Here is an 18,066-nt window from a genome sequence, read left to right as displayed (position 1 = left end):
CTTTAAACAAGACAAAACAGTTTTAACATGTCAGTGAAGTACAGAAAACCACAAACAAGAGAAACAGCAGCACCTTCTAATCCAGACCCATACTAAAAGATGATAATACAATGTATCTAAGCATGTCCACACACATATAAATGCATCCGTGAGTCTCCTATAAGAATGTCAACTGTAGAATATTGTGGTTTTTTAAATGCAGAGCATAGAACATTACTATCCTTTTATTTTCAAGAATGATCATACCCATTTAGAACATCTGACATGGACACTACTTTTCTATGTACATTGAAGATTTAAAGCTCACATCTTTCTGGCAAAGACACTCTCCAGAAATTAATGATTCCCTTGTGTTAATGGGCTGTGTAAAGCACAACTCCTCTAATACATGTACTGAAACAGCATTACAAAATACTGTTGTTTGACTAGATTCAGAGTGCCAGGATACATTAGGTTGCTATTATTTTGGTATAGGATACAATTTTGTTTGACAAACTGCTGGGGAGAGGAGGGAGGAAGAAAGCAGCTCTTTTGTTAGTAACAAAGTACTGTCCTAATTAGTTCACCATGGCATTGAGTCATCATCAACAGAGCAGCAGTTCCAGAGTCAAGACAACTAGGGCTAAGGTACAGATGAAGAATATTTTCCTTGTTCAATTTTGGCATGACTAAACAACTAAGAGCTGAGCAATTTTTAAGGCCAAACTCCCACCAAGTTCCATTTGCTTTAATCCAGTTAAACATGCAGCTCTAGGGTCTTGTGAAGATAAATGTCATATCTTAATTACATTATCACTTTTCGCTGAAAGTACTGAGGCTGCAAAGATGGAAATAAAAATCATCCTATGGGAATGCTTGGAGAAAGCACTCAGCTGTCTTTTGTGGCTCTGATATAAAGATCAGAATCACACAGCAGCAAGGGGCTGCTCTGTTCTGTGCATCCTCTCCAGCTGATGTACCTTTATGCTGCCATGAGCTGTGGCTGGCAAACAGCTGGGTGAGCAGTCAGTGAGCAGGCAGCCCCCTCCCCATCCCATCACTCAGGGACCCGGCCTGCAGCCCGCTGCACTCTGCCTGCCAGGCAGGGCCACAGGCCAGAGGAGAGCCACACACAAACCCCTGCTTGCTACTTCCTCACTGAGTGCCCAAGTGCGTGATGCTCACACACAAAATGTGTGCAGTCTTCTTGCTCAAAATGTGATATTATTATGGTTTCTCTACTTTAAAAAAGAATTTAAGATTTTTCATTCAATATGAACCAATACAACTATAACCAGCTGTTCTCTGACAACTGTTCAACATATTCTTTAATTATTTATCTTTCTGAGTATTGAATGTGTTGCAATTTTCACTTCTCTAGATTCACCTGTGTTTCACAGCTCTCTCCACTCTACTGAATGATAAACTGAAATCGCTACAATCCCTCATATCAATATTACACATATCACATTAAAAGTATTTCTGAATCACAGTTGTTTTTCTGTTTGTTTTATAGCTGTGGGAATACAAAATGTCTATGTCTAAGTTGAGGTTCAGCTTTTGCAGTTTGCAGCTAACTCCAACTGCTCTAAAAGTCTTCAATATTCTTTCTGAGGACACTAGATGTTCTTTCAAGATCTGTCCCATGATTTCTTAGCTGAGTATTACAACAAGTCATCTATTTTCATTCCCATAACTGCAAAGCCACACGTAACAACATCTGACCCTGGTCAACTGTTTGAAGCCTCACCCTCTCTTGTTAGAAATGAAGGTCAGAACTCCATGGCTGGAAGACAAAACACAGCCACATCCTGGATGCTCTGGAGCAAGCTGAGTTGCCTGAGAGAAGTGGAGCTGAGGTGTCTGTTATTTGCAGCTCAGCTTCCCTCTGCAGCTCTGCTGGCACTGTTGGTCTCAATACAAACCCACAGACTCCACTCAAAGAGACACAGTCACCTTTATCAAACTGAGGAGGAGATACAAAAGGAGATACAAATATTAAACTGAATTAATCAGAAGTAAAACCACCAAAACCACCTATTTGTCTGCAGAAGTTTAACAGAGCTATTTAATGACCCTATTGCCCTAGCTGGAAAGACTGCCATGGCTGGCAGTTCTGAGTACTGAGTACTTCTAGGCACTGAGCAAATCCATTAGAACTCCTTCTTCCCCCATCCTCCCCTTTTTCTTTTTCTCTCACTGACTTAAAGTGCAACTACTTCTTCTCTCCTTCTGCCTTCTTAATTCCCCATCTGTTTTGATTTTTATTCATCTTATCTGCTTCATTAGAGACTGAGGACAACAAAAAGCTCTACTGTGAAATAAATAATGAGGCAGAATGGAAAATCTGCAGCTTTGGGCTCTCTCTTGGAGCTAGGGTGGTGCTTCAGACAGAGCCCAACAAAATGGCTCTGGACAACTCTTTTATTATCTAGCCAGTGCCACAAGCTTTGCTAGAGATATGAAATATGTCAGCTCCAGTTGTCTCCCCCATGCTGCTACAGCTGCAGACAGCACTGGGGCAGCTCTGGGCAGAGGCAAATTAAGCTTCTGCTGGAGGCACCCTGCTAAATAATACAAATCTTGGTTTACAAATAAATAGGTATTCAAATAGCCTTAAGCAAAATGCAAAGGGTTTACAGATAAATTGCACTTTCTAGTCTATTGTCTGGCTTCATGCTTTATTCTACTATGTCTATGGGGTGGTGACCACCCCCCTCCAAGCCCTTAACCTACAAGCCCTGGATAAAACTCTCAAATACAGACTATTGCTTGAGTGCTAAGACAAAATAGGAAGATATTTTGAGCTGACTAGAGACAGTAAATTAAGTGGAATGGTTTTTTGGTCTTCACTTAAAAAATGGTGATATCCTTGTCTTGTTTGATATGAGAGGATTCCCACCATGCTAGGAATAAACTTATTAATAATAAGGTTCAAACAGATTTCTACCCATTTCCTAAACATGTTATTTGACAAAGAAAGAGGGTCTAAATGTAAATCTTCAAACATTTTCTACTGCTGTTATAACATTAAAAAAACATTACTTTTGTGAAGAGAAAGAACTATTTTACAGTACAAAGGCAACTATTTAAAAGTATAGAAAAAATCCACCAAAAAAGGAACTATCATAATTCAAGGAAGATGTCTTTGTCCATTTTATAAAAAAATATACTCATATGTATTTATTATAGAGTAAACAAAAATATATGATGCTTTAAAGTTATTTAAAAACTAAAATTTTATTAGTTTTATCTGGCAATTGAAATCTTTTTAATACAATGGCCTGTGCAAGCCCAACTCTGATTGGCATCCCTGCACTCAGGTGTCATTTACATAACTAGTAAGTATACTCAAAGAGTAGAAATTCTTAAATTCTGCTAATCCAATTTTCCTTTGTAGATATTGAACTTCCAATAATTGTAAAAAGGAATTAAAAGGAGGAAAACTTGAATATCAGAGTTGATAGCTTCATCAACTGGACAACTTGGTAAGAAACCATGAGCAGAACTTTTTGGTATTCTTATATTAAGTGCAACTCAGCAATCTGGAACTGGCCCAAGGACATGCAGTGAGAATATGTGAGTCCCTCTGTCAAAGCCCAGAGGTGTCTGTGTTCTGCTCAAGATGCCTGTGCACACATCTGTGTGGACAGCTTTAGCATGCTAAAGAAAACAATACCACACAAGAGCCTGCAGGCAGCAGGGAACAATCTGCCCTCCAGATTGCAGGCCTGCAGGTGTGAAGAAGAACAACACTGACTGAACAGTGCTGAATGAACACTCTGTACAAAGGATCCTTGATTAGTGGAGCCTCCTTAATGTTCAGGCACTTCAGCTTTTGGATTATTGGGGTTCAGCAGAGACCTCTGTGCCCTGCTGCAAGCAGGAGAAGTCAAACACCATATCAGCATTCTTGTAGAGGAAAAAGCAGTTACAAACCAACCAAACCTCACAACTTCCACACGAGTGCCTCTGCTATTGGTGTGTGAGTTAGCTCAGTGCTGACTGCTCTGCAACGTGGGCCAGCACTGACCTCCCACCACCAACCACTCACGAGGATGTTTGACTCATGTATTATTCAGGACTATTCTTTTTAAGCTTTGGTGAATTTTATCATAGTTGCAGACATGCTTTTTGTGTAAGAACTTTTACGATAGTTGCAGACGTGCTTTTTGTGTAGAAAGGTTAGTTCTGTTATTATCTTTAAGCCAATTTATAAACCAATTATAGTCCAGTGACAGATGAGGTTTAAAAAGTCAGATTGGAGGGTCCTTGGACTTTGACACTTGTAGCAAAATGAGTCTGTACTCAGGAAAATCTGCTGATGAGGTGTCTGCTTCCTTCTTAATTCTCTGCCAAATGAGACACTGGGTAATACAGGTCACTGAACCAGGGCCTGGCTCCCAGGAAAGCTCAGCTCCCCAGGCTCATTAGGCTGGGATTTGTTACCTGCCATGCAGCACGTGCTCAGGAGAGAGGTCATGTCAGAACCCACCTCTTACAGCAACCACAGCACTTGAGATTCCTCGAGATACAGAATGAATGAACTGCACAGCAGCAACCAGACACTGGAGATGTCCAGTAATGAAATAAAACAGACCATGCATTAATTAACAAAAAACCAGGGGTGTTATTAGTTTTCTGACACAGTACAGTGTCGGTGTAGTGGAGGTTTGCAGATGTGTGAGGTGGCACTTAAAAATGGCAAACTTTGTGCATTAAGTTTGCTTAAAGTCTTTTTTTAAAGGCATCCCCATAAAGCTAAATATTATCTGATACTCTTAGATATTACTGTGAAAGAAAGGAAAAAGATAGAATTAATATTATTTTACTTCCTTGAAAGTATTTCCTCTCTGATATCTGTCTGCCAAACCCCACAAAATTTCAGATAAAATACCAGGTTCAAGGACTCTGGAACATCATATAAGGATCTCTGCAATAATGTGTGACCTCTTTGATCACAGCAATTGAGGGGATTTTTGTGCCCTCTTTGCCCCCCCAAAAAAAGAAAGAAAAGCTTCTAGTGAAACCAGAAATCAAAAGCATTCCTATCTTTTGATGAATATACCATAAATTTTTAAACAGTAGAATTAAAAAGATGAGTTGCTATAACACATCACACTATAAACTGTTCCCCAGCTGCTGTTAACTCACTGGTATTTTTACCCCAGCAATTATTATCTGAAGTTTTATTAGAAGCCATTTGAGAACATAAAGTAGAAACAGCATACACAAATAATTTAGAATTACTGCCTTGTATTTAGCCACTTTGGTCAGAAAGTACACTGAAAAGCCCTAACAGGATTTTTTTGGCCACTACTTAGGGTACTTTGTGGTTGTAATGTGACAATGATTAAACCACAAATGATTTAACAGGTTTTTTTTTTTTGTTGTTGTTGTTGGGTGAGGGTTTTTTGCCAACACAGATGTCACAATCTTACTAAAAAAAAAAAGAGTATGGCAAGGTTCTAGTAACTTCTCCCCAAATTGTTCTAAGGTTAAGTTACATTTAATTTCCAAGTGTCCACAGACAAGGGCAAAAGGCCCAATGTCCCCTGGCAGTGCCACTGAAATGCAGACAGAACACACAATCCCAGTCCAGCCAGCAACCCACTGGAACAGATTAAAATCTGCCAACTGGCAGAGACCATATCAGACATAAAACAATAGGTCTTTAGAATTCAATCACACCCAGTTTAAAAAACAAACCAAAACATAATTAAAATACTAAACCAAATTATCTTTTTCCTCTTCACTTGGGTGCTAGAGAAGCAGCTGTGTTGCTGATTTTCATGCTTTCTTTTTGGCCCACTAGCTGAAATACTCAGCAGCCGCTCTGGTTTTGAACTTGGTGTCTTGCAGCACCAGGTAAGGCAACTCTGCCATGGGCAAACCCCCAAATGCTGCACTCTGACACTTGAACAGTGAAGCTGCTCAAAGCTTCACTGCTGTGTGGATGGCCACATGGCTCGTGGGGTGAGCATTAGTGGCTCATGGATGCCAAATTCAGGGATGCCATTTTTGACTGTACTTTCCAGCTGTGGCTGCATCTGGCTGCCATATGATAAGAGCCTGATAACTTTCCCAGCCCAAAAGGGAACTAGACAGAATTTGCTGCTGTGTCACACCTGCAAATACCCACAGCTCTGACTTGCAGGGATTACCAGACCTGACCCTGCCCTGTGCCCCAGTGCCACTGCTCCACACCAGGATAGTGCCATCCCTTTATTCCCCAGAAAGATGCACCTGCCTTACAGGGATGAGAGTTATTGGAGGGAAATAGAGATTGATCCTCATCACCTCTGAAATTTGGACTTCTTCAAAAGGCTGAACAGCACTGTGCTATTCAGCTGTACTGTGACATTTCCTTTGCATCAGTATGATGGAGGTTTTCAGCAGTAAGTCCATCCTCCCAATTATAAACCCTGCACAAGGTGAGCTGTCACTCATCAGAAGCAACATGAGGATAATATTCTGCCCTGCAGAAACATTAAGAAAAGCAATATGAATAGATGCAGGTGTGGATCAAGAGGAGGGATTTTTTTTCCATGTCTGGATGCAGCACTGGGATTGAGCAGTGCTGGCAGACACTATTTTACAGCATGTTCCTTCCAAAATAGCTGTATGTTGAAGAGGAAAAAAGGAAAAGGATTGACAGAATGAATGAAGTGCTTGGAGGGAGTGATTGCAGTGTGGAAACTTATCAATCTTTGAAGCTCAGAAAAGACCCTGTTTAGATAAGACTCAGGGCAAACAGCATAATTTATGTCTAGCAGGTTTGCACTCTGACAGCTGCAGCTGATGCAGTGTCAAAATTGAAGACCTTGTGAACTTTGAGCTTCAACTCAAATTACAACAAATTTGAATCAAGTGCAATTCCTGAACACTGAGCTGTGAGAAAATCAGTGCAGGCACTAAAAATCAGACAAGGCAGCTCATTCCCTAAAAGTCATTATTAAAACCAAAATTGTACAATGTTACAATATACAGCATGTTACAATTAGGAAAAAAGGATTTTAAAAGAAAGGTCTTAAGCCAAACCCCATTCAGTATAGAAAGGCAAAAAACCTGCAGCTAGTTTGGGCTGGGTCTGTAAAGATTTCTAAATGTAATTGCCTGTGCAAGCCACACCTTTGAAGAATCCCTGAAAGTAGTAGAAAAAATCCACTGAGCTGGAAAGCTGCAGGTGTGTCCCTGAGCCATGGCAGCTCCTGCAGACTCTGCTCAGGTATCTGGAGATGAGAGGGATTTCAGGGCAGAAAGGCCCAGCAGTTTAAAGTGCCTGTTTTCATACCCTTGGGAGTAACTCAGCATTGCTTTAGGCCTCTGAATGCTGCAGTGGTCACTGTCTGTGGGACAGCTCCTGTCCAGCCCAGCAGGAAGAGCAGCTCCCAGGTTTGCAGAACCCTGTCATTGCAGCAGATTGCTGCTTTCACAGAGGGTCTGCAGCACCTACTGAAGCTGACAGAAAATACTCCCTTTTCTTTCACCTCTTGCCATAGGGCACTGCTGTGCTGAACAGGGTTAGGCTATGTGACCAACAATGAGAGCTCCACTAATCAATCACGCCATTTTTATTTAATATCTTGAAAGAATAAAGAATTTCAATTTGATTGACAGTATTGTCTATGCATCCTTTAATGCCTTCTGCTTTTATTTAATAAGTAGTAGCAATGCCTTAACTATTTACACTGACAAAACCTGAATTAACACACCACAGAAAGCTGTTCTACCTTTGCTGGCTCCATCTCAGAGAGGCAGTGTTCCACTTCTGTTGATTTTTTAATTTGTTTATCAATTGATGAACATTAAGGCCAGCAAAAAAAAGTACATGCCACTCCATTCAATAGAGAAGAGAGAGAGCAGATTACAAATAGCTTTTAAAAACATATATTGACAAAATTTACTTTCCAATCTTCTTTCAACACAGTAACACATTCTGAACTGCAAGGAGGGAAAATAATACTGTTTCAGCAAGATCTGTGAATATCAAATATTGGTTGCAACATGCCCTAAAAGCATTTATTCTTCAGAGGAACTGGAATAAAATCTTCAACTTCTGTCATTAATTTTTTATTACTGAGAAGAAGTGTTTTGCTGCAGATTTTACAGCAGATTAATAATGATCAGCAGTTCTGTGACCAAAATATGACAATCTGAATAGGAATAATTCATATGGACATCTTGAAATTATACAAACTGTAAAACAGATTGTGCTCTCATACCCTTCCCTTTTGTGCTTTTGTCAAAATTTCCAGTTTACAGTCCAGTTTCTTTTTAAAAGATCACCAAAGTGAGCTACTGTTTTTATACAGCACAACAGAGAAGCATGACCACATGGTGTTCTACTAAGCACAACTCTGGACTACGCAAAATAAAACTCAAAATTACTTTCATGCAAAAAACTCCCATTGCACATGAATAAGAACCTTCTACCTGGGAGGATAAATATTAGTAACAGTTACAGTTATTTTCTTTAGGTATAATAGATTTCAATCCTAGTTGGATACAGTGACAATTACTCTAAAGCAGTATTAGAAACCAAAAATCAATCTGAATTGTAAAGAAATCATAGAGCTGTTGTGGACAAGAAGAAGCAGTAATCTGTGAAGCTGCAAATTTTGAATTTGCATATGTTGCCAAGTACAACTCTGCTCAACTTAATAATAGAAACACCTGCTGGCAATATGATCTGCTATGCCAAATATATACCCTAGCTATTAGTTTTCATTAATCTGTTTTTATGAAACAGTTCTTTAATTGAGTTATTTTAATCTTTGCTCTTAGTACAATTCCACCTGAGCTGGATTCTCCAGTATTCTTCCTTTGTTTAGAAGCATTTTACTGGAAAATAGAACAGGGAATCATACAGTGGCTTTGAATTCAAATCACAGCATTTTCTGTTGTCTAAATAATTTATTTATGAAACTGGTAGTGGTCCACTAAACTTACTTCCTCTTGACGGTCTCAGTGAAAGAATTGTGCCTCAGTATTTTGGTATCAAAGGACATCCCATACAAAATCTACATCTTGTGTACTATACTAAGACACAGACCATTCACCCTGTCCAGTCCCTGGGCTTACCCCTCGACCTCCATCAGCTTTACTACTTCAATCGTTTTGCATCAGGCAAACAGGGAGGAGGCAAAACACTAGAAAATGAAGTGACTTCTTTGTTTTGTCCTTCTAATTCACAGCATTCCTTGGAAGGCTGTACATGGGAAAACTAGCTAAGACAATCCTTCCATTGCAAAGCAGTTAGGAAGTTACAACAATAAAAAAGCCCTGAAGAAATCAGGAGAAATGCACAAAAAGTGGTCAGAGTTTCACAGAGGAATTCAAGTCATGCAGTTACAGCTGCCCACAGGACAAAGACCACATGGGACTAACTTTGTTCTGCATCCTGCACCTACAAATACACATCTCTTGCAGCAAGGGAAGCCAGGAGTGGCTGACACCCAAACTGCAGGCAGGACACAGCATCAGCCACAGGAACATGCTGACCCTGCTTTCCAGGCTGCCTCTGGAGGTGGCTCATGGCAGACCTGTGAGAGGTCCTAGAGAACTGCCAAGGACTTTCTCCTGGTCTTCAAAGAAAGTCCTCAGAGTCAGACCTACAGAAGGTCTCAAATCCTTCATTTTGAAATTGTCTGAACACGACAAAGTAACGAGAGTGGAAGGGTTGCTCTGAACATTAGACACCCATTCAAACACCCATTCTCAGCTGCAAAATGCAAGACTTGACCCACTGAGGCACCTGAAACAAAGACAGAGGAGGAACCACAGCTACAGAGAACTTTTGAACTCTGAGCCAGACACTGCTGGCCTGTGCTCACTGGCTGTTCCAGCCTGTTCCCCTTGGCCTCTCTATCTCAAAACATCTGAGTCTTTTGGGAACTACTTACTTCTTTGCATTTATTTATCATCTGCATTCCTCGTAGGCTCTCAGGATCAGCTGGTATATCATGATTAATAAAAGGATTTTTATTTGCTTGGCATGTAGGTCTACTTTGCCTGAAATGTTTTTGACTGTACTTGAAGTGTATTTGACTGCGCTTTCTTGGTCAAAGATTATATGGCAATCCTAGCATCAATAAAATCTGCCAAGTCTGATCTTTGATCCTGGAAGACAGGATTTGAGAGCTTAAAGAACTCATGTCTTTAAGTGAAACTGGATTTCTGGGAGAGCCATACACAAGGAACCTTCCAGCCCTAACATGGAGAAACCTCCATCTTGTGTTATCAGAGATGTTACTCCTATGGCAGAGATTTTCTTCAAGACCTTCCTCAAAAGCATTTATTGGAAAAGCAAAGCCTGAAAGCCAGAGGCAAGGCAATAATCACTGTCTTGGATAGTGAACTTGGGGATATGCCTATAAGATGAGCTCCAACTTGAAAAATGCAGAGATAGAAATTCTATAGGGAAACCCTGTGGTAATGTCAGCATCCCAAGGAGGAATTCACACTGCACATAAACTGATGTGATGAACAACAACTTCTGTGCATATTTGGATCTAATTTTTATTTTTCATTTTATTGAAACAAACAAACATCAATCAGCAGATATTCCCAGCTGCATAGCTAATGTCTGAATGCAATTTTGATTCAATGGGGACTCTGTATACACAAGCTTTTCAAATCATAAAAATGTAGAGATAGGGACTTGAGTGGCTGCCAACCTCGCCTTACTCAATTCTTCCTTGGGAGCAGTTTGCTAGACAAGGAGAACTTTTTTGGAACTGGAATTTAGGACAATGGACCTTAAAGAGTGAGGTATTGAAATTCTTTCTTCCTTGCAGAAGGAACCTCAAATGTTAATGTATATAACTTTAGAGATTAAAAAAAATATTTCTTAAACATAGATTTTGCAGTAGTACCAGGCATGCTAAGCACAACCATCTCCCTTCCTTCCCCTTCTCCTGTAATTTTCCATTAGCCTACAGAAAAGACAGAGAGTAATGCTTGGAGGTCCCAGGATGCAATTGCAAAAGGATGAAGATGGAAAGTATGTGATTGCTCCAATATTTAGCTCATTAATCTTAAAGTCTCTGTGTATGCTCTAGTGCATTAATGCAAAATAGTTCTAATTGCAAAGATGAGAGATAGGCATACTTCCTTTTTAGTTCTTCTCAACACAGTAGCAACTTATTTCAGAAACTTTGATGTTTCTATAAACAGAAACTGCATGGAAACTTTCTAAACGCAGCAACCATACCATCCTCATCAACTAGGGCAATCTATTAAATGGATAGAACTGAAATTATTAATATCCTCTAAATGCTTAAGATAATAACCTGACCAACAAATAGCAGAAATCACTTGAGAGGCTGCACACGGTATAAATACAGAGTCATCTGCTGAAGAATAAAAGAGAAGCCACTCCATAGAAACTTCCCCCACAGCACTGGACTCTGTGTGTCACTGACAGTAACACACTGCTCCAAGAACAGGGTGGTGCCCAGGGCTGGGTAGGAATGGTCACACCTCAGAGACACTCCAGCACAGCCCTGCCCTGGGCACAGCCACAGCTGGGTACAAGGCACTGATCCTGCATCTCCCTGGCCTCTACCCCTGCCATTTCCATTTCCATGGGCATATTTCACAACACAGCATGGAGTGATTCAGGTTAGGAGGGATACCAGGAGCCCTGGCTTAGTGTAGGGTTAACTTGAAAGTTAGCTCATGTTTCTTCAACAAATTGTTTTCTTGAGGTTTCAGAGAGGGACTTACAGCACAACAAATTATTTCATACTTTTTTTTCAAATAGATTGATATTAATTCCAAAGAGCAAACAACAGTGGTCTCCCAGGTGTAACCAGTGACAAATGATGGGTAACAAAGCTAACACTGAATTGGATCTAACTTACCCAACTAGGATAAAGAATGGAGTGAGACAGATCTGGGAGCCATGAACACGTGCCCTTTCTAATCCTTCAGATCTCTCCACTATCAACAGACATGCCCAACTTGCTCACAGAAGAGTCTAACCTACTCCTGCAGTTCAGGCTTCCAGCTGCTGCCATGTGAGGTGTCCACTGGAGGTGCTCCAGGCATCAGAGCTGAGAGCTGCTCTCCACCACTGCCCTCAGCAGCCTCATGCCTACCAAGGGTGTGCTACACAATACTATTTTTCCACCAGAGTTTGCTTTTTTTAAGCCTGGGCAATTATGGGGGTGGGGGACAGCTACACTAAAAGCAGTAATTTTATGGACTCCAGAGTTGAGCAATATCAACTGACAGTGTCTGTGTGAGCTTTGCTTGGCTCCTTGGTGCTGACGTGTTACAGTTCAATCCTTCAGTTACATGAACATCTACTCCTTTACACAGGATTTCAGTAGTACCTAGGCCTTCTTGATGATGCTGCCTATTCCAGTCCTATAGTAAAATCTTCAAAAATGTAAAAAAAAATTGCAGCAACACTTGCCAGAGGAAGAGACCCGGGGCTATGTTTTGCAATGAAGGCAGCTGGCTAAAGGACAGAAGACCTCATGCAAGCAAAACTGCAACATCCACTCTTGTGTTACTACAGCCATGGAGGAGAGCCTCAGAAGTGCCAGTAAAAAGCTTCCACCAGACCAAGCAGAGCTTCCCACCAACCACAAGATGCAAATCCACGGGAAGCTCCAAGTTAATTTACTTCTAGGGCCACCCAGTTTCCAGAAGACTCCAACCACCAAGGCAAGCCCAGCTCCTGATAAGCCACTGAATATTTCTCTTCATTGTCTAACTCCTCTTCCATCTGTTACAAAAGCTGAAAACAAGCAAGAAAAAACCCAAGAGACTTCACAAGCAGGCAAGCATGGCAAATGCACCTAAAAGTTGCCTCTGGTAATAGGCAACCTTTCTTGCACCAGACTCAGGTTCCCAGCAGGATGCTAAGCAACTTGCTTCGAACACAGGGGTTTTTTAAAATATATTTTACATTTTTCCATTAATCATTTTCTTTCATTTTACCAGAGTTTGGCTTGCCAATCTGGAGTGTAATTTGCAGAAAGGCTGGGCACTCAGCAGCTGTAACAGAGGTCAAAACAGCTGTGATTTGAGCAAGAACAATGCTCAACTCTCTTAAAAAAGATCTCGAGTCTGAAGAATTTCCATCTTGGAATCCCAAACGAGTCAATAACTTTTACACTAACTTCTCCAGCCTGCTGGCTCCTGCCTGCAGAAGGGGGACTGCTGCACACTTGCACATCATTAAGATGCACTGCAAGCAAACCTCCTTGCCTGCCCAGCACCTGTGTACTGTTATGATGAGAACTCTGAGAAAAACTGGTGAGGATGTTGATAATTTTGGATTCAGAGCAGGTTTTGAACAGTAGGCAATAAACAGCTCCAGGCCATGCACAGAACAAAAGGTTAAACTAAATTACTGAATAGCTGCTCATTAGCTCAGCTCTTACTGTTATATGCATTGTGTGAAGACAGCAGAGTGAGAAAAAATGGATGCATCTACAGGAACATTTAATTCCAAATCATCCTTGGAGGTGAAATCTCTTGGTTGTCCCTACTTACTGTGTTTTTCTTTACACAGTGGAATTTTGAAGTGCATGAGTTGAATTAATTTCAGATGAAAGTATATTGGGAGATGTGCTCCAGGACTGCATTTAATGTGCCTTAACCTTTGGCAAATCCAATGAGATTAAAAAAGAATGCAGAAGTGAGACAAATTAGGACACTAACTTCTGGAATACTCTGAGACATCTGGCCTTAAATTTCACCCTTTTTAAACTATTCTTTCTATGTAGCATATATCTGTAAAGCAAATTGTTTCTCAAATTACTGTTCTGAGAAAGAAACAGACAATGCCTCAGCTACTGAAGGAAATGAAAGTATCAATATTCTGCACATCTGCCCCTGCATTTTAGTTCTGTGGAAGAGGAAATTTAATGCAGATGGACTTGACACAATTAAGAATATCCCCTAAGCAGAAATGCAACAATGCTCTCTGACATCTCGGCTCATAGGCCTGACTTTATAGGAAAGACAATTAGCCCACTGCCACACAAATGCACTTTTTTGACTTTCTCTTCAGTGACAAGCATCACTGTCTTCATCAGTGCTCCATGTTCAGTAGTTTCAAAACTGCTGCTTATGCAAGACTAAGTAAGTCTTCCTCTCCTTTTATTTTAAACAGATTTTGTTTGTGGCAGAAGTTGTGACAACTGCACTGAACTTGGGCTGTAATCCTACAGAGAGTGTTTGTTTCTTAACTTTCAGAATATATTATTAGCCTTGCAGAAGGAATTCTGTTCTTGGAGTTGTAAGGTAAGAAGACCCATATATATTATTAGAGGTGTCTGTACATTTGGATCGTGCACAGAATGTAGCAGATGAATGCTTCTCTATAATGAAATACAATATTTTGAAGTATTTTAAAAATTATAACAACTGTTTGTATATAGAAATATAAAGAGAATGTATTAGGAGGTCTATTATCTCTCAGAAAGTACCTGCACTCAAAAGTTAATTAGGCTCACATGAGAGCCAAACTGAAAAAAGAAATTCAAATCTCTGAATTAAGCACAACTATACAGAATGTTTAAGGTTGCTAGCAAGCTGTGTCCTTCCATAAACACAGTTATGTAACCCAGTATTTGGTCAGTGACTCTCCCTAAAGTACTCACTCCCTATCTTGCAGTCAGAAAGACCCCGGGAATCATTAACATCCTGATGACAGCTACTAGATGTGCCCTGTGACCCTCTGCCACAAGGCACAATTAGGGAGATAAACAGCATTTCCTGCAGCTGCTGACTCTGCTGTGCCCACTCTTGCCCAGCCTAATCCAGCAATGGCTCCTGCCACCTGACCAGTCACTTGGCTGGCTTTCATCTTAGGAACCCTGGGAAATGAACACTAGCAAAAATAAAAGCAAAATTAACATAGGCTGCATAATCCAGCAAATCTCACTAAAACTTGATGGCTCTGGATTTTAAATGTAGTGCCTCTAACCCTGCAAGCTCCTTTGCCTCTTCTTTTGGAGACACAAAGTATTACAGGGAAAATAGACACTTGTGAATTCACATCATCATTTCTTACTCCCCTGTGTGATAGTACCTGGCTCCCCCAGGAGCAGATCCCAGTGTTTTAGGCATGGAGCTCACAAATGAGGTTTGTTTGAGGAGGCTGCAGCCTCTCTCCCTGAAACACCTCCCTCTGGACAGCAGTGACAATGGCATCAGCTCCTTGAGGGGCTCTGGGGTTTCTCAGCTGCCTGACAAGTCTGTGACTAACCATGCTGTAAAGGTCAGCGTTTCCATTTCTTCGTTTTCAGAATCCTGGCTTCCAGGAGATCTTAAAAAGGACCTAAAGAGCAGACTTCTCACATGCTGAGGATTTTTGCATGTTACCAGATTCTTAACTGGATCTGTAATTCAGGAGTCCAGTTTGCATTTCACTGCACTCTGAAGTACAAAGGGAATGAAACCAATGAACCAGTCCACAGACCATTTTCTGTAGTTCTTCAAAATTCATCATCACTATTCATCATTCTCATGAAGAGTGTAAATGCATGTGCCCCATTCTTCCAAACAGGCAGGACAACAATAAGAACAGAGTTCAGTCCCTTTCTCTGACAGAGAGTAAGACTGATTGGTCTGTCCGTGGATCTCAAGCTCCCAAAGCTAGTAAAAGACCCTTGCAACTACTTCTCAGAAATACTCAATTTACTATGTCCTTATTTTCTGACACTGTAAATAAAGTGCTCTGAAAACTAAAAAATTCACTACACCATCCTGAGCACAACATCCTATTAGCTCTCAAATTCTGAAGACAGTCTGCAACTTATTAGCATAAAATAATGCTAAGAATGCTACATGAAATTAAAGGTGACACTGAAACACAATACGAACTGTGAAGAGGATTAGGGATGAGTCTTGAGGGGAGGAACTGCAGATGACTGAGCTGTGAGGAGAATTTGCTAACACTTTGTATGAAGCTCAGAGTTACAGACTGATGCAGTACAGAATCTGGAAAATATGAAAGCTAAAACTTAAGGCATCACTCCCTTCCAAACTCTCAAATAAACAGAGCTGCTGGCAGCCTGTAGAACAGGAAAATTGCTTCTGTTCTGACTGGCAATCCAGAAAGCTCATGCACTCAAGGCCTGACGAGTGAAGACTAATACAGCACATTTAAAGGATAAGTGTGCTTTGTGCATTGAGTACATTCTTCTTGAAGATGTTCCATTAGTAATACTGAGAAATGCTCAAGTACCTTCACCAGTGACAAAATCACAGCAGCAGCTAGTTCTAAAACATTTATTTGCTGGCCTGAAAGCAGAATGGGAGAAAAATAAGGTTTTCATTAAGCCAGACAGTTGTTTCAAATGAAAATGTGTATTTGTTGAATGAGTTTGCCTGCAATTTAAAGGCATACAGTGAAGTACCCAAATAGCCAGTGCTTTTGAAAGCTTTTAAAGGCTAATTATCCTTCCCCAAGATGCACACTCCATCCCCTTTTTCAGTGGAAGATTTCTACTGTGCCTACACATAAAATACAGAAGATACTTGAAACAAACTGAAGCACAACATGTGCTCACTCGAACTCTGAGCATTTGGCATAAACTTCCTGAAAAGATGGCTGTCTGTGTAAAGACACATCTGAGTAACAACTGTTACCTGTACATGAAGGGAATGAAAATAAAAAAAGATTAAAGTATCTTATTAATTGTGCTAATAATTTTTTCTGTGTTATGTCTTTAAAAGTGTATGGAAAATGTTGTGTATCCTACTTCTATATATTAAAAGCTGCTTAAACAGGGAAATTATTTTATCTTGTTCCCTTCCAAAATTTTCTAAAATGCAAACATAATTGACATCCTGAATGCTGCTACCAAGCCTCTCAAGCCCTACTGACAGGCACTGATCTCTTACCTGGCTTGACTGCCTCCATGACTGCCCGTGATGCCTTCAGCACTGCCTCATAGATAGCTCTCTGCTCTGCTGTGAACTTGCCATTGGCAGGGAAGGTGCAGGTGATGTCAGAGCCATAGCAGTAATATTCTCCTCCCATATCAAACAGGCTGAAAAGGAAACACAGGGGAAAGAAATGAAAATTTAGTTCCAAAGAAACAGTAGAACATAGTGGACTTTTGTCTTGCTCTGCACTCAGTAACATCTACATTTTGGTAGATCACCAATATAATCACTGGTTGAACCCTGTTCTAAGTAAAACAGGATGACAGTCCCTTGGGATCTCCTGGCAGAAGGGTATCTGATTCCATATGGCTTAAATTGTCACCCTTTTGTGCTGTGCTGGTTCAGGATGGGAATGCTCAGAGAACACAGAAAGGGAGATTAAAAGTTCATGAAGAATGCACTTTGAGCTCCTCATTTCCAGTTTCTAGGAATTCTTCTCAGAAGAAAAAACATGTCCTTTTCTTCTTTCCTGAAAAATTCTAGCATCACATACAGCATCCAACATCCAAAGTAGAATCCCACTTAACAAAAAAATGTTAATGGAATAAGGATTATGGAAAGATCCAACCATAAAAGTACACACAGTACAGCTTTCTGCATCAGAGGCAGAAGAAAGAAACTATGAAGTGCTTTCTTTTCTGGGGACAAAAAAACTGGCTTACCCCTTGAGAAGTATATTTATTCTATACATGAATAAATGATTCACCACGGATTGCTCAGCTGCCAGAAATCAAGCTACAAGAACAGCAAGTGGGACTCCACACCCTTGTGAGGATCATGTTAGACATTTGCAGCATTATGCTTCTCAAGCCTGCTTGATAAGGCATTGCACTGCCTTCAGCAGGATCAGAAATCAGTAAATAACCATCTGGACCAGACAACACTTGAGAAAATAACCCCCTTGGTTCAGCACATATTGATTACAAGAAGGCACATTTTACATACAAGATTTTGATCTTCACACAGTATTTGTGTGTGACCTCCTGATTTCTCTGGTAATGAGTCAGAGTTGAAATCTGTGAATTTAAGTCTTCTTCCAACCACCTCAAACAATTATGAAAGGCTAATCACCGTAAGAAATATGATTTTCCTTCACTGTGTTTGAAAACCTTGGAGTCTTCCTCCTCTTGCTGCTTTTTCACAGCAGGGTCAGTCAGACAGCACAAGCAG

At 40.5% G+C, this 18,066-nt stretch overlaps 1 protein-coding gene across 6 annotated transcripts in view; it reads right to left on the bottom strand.

Annotated features, from left to right (window-relative positions):
- The window catches only part of PEPD (peptidase D), a 199,672-nt gene that overhangs the window by 21,901 nt on the left and 159,705 nt on the right, over positions 1-18,066 (bottom strand). For all 6 annotated transcript variants that reach the window (XM_085589437.1, XM_085589435.1, XM_085589434.1 and 3 more), the window contains one exon: positions 16,852-17,000. In XM_085589437.1, the coding sequence (XP_085445563.1) occupies positions 16,852-17,000 (149 nt within the window). The remainder of the gene's footprint in view (positions 1-16,851; positions 17,001-18,066) is intronic.

The sequence above is a fragment of the Lonchura striata genome, chromosome 11 (assembly GCF_050655825.1).
Source record: "Lonchura striata isolate lonStrDom1 chromosome 11, ASM5065582v1, whole genome shotgun sequence".
Classification (NCBI taxonomy): Eukaryota; Metazoa; Chordata; class Aves; order Passeriformes; family Estrildidae; genus Lonchura; species Lonchura striata.
This window is presented reverse-complemented; position numbering and strand designations above follow the sequence as displayed.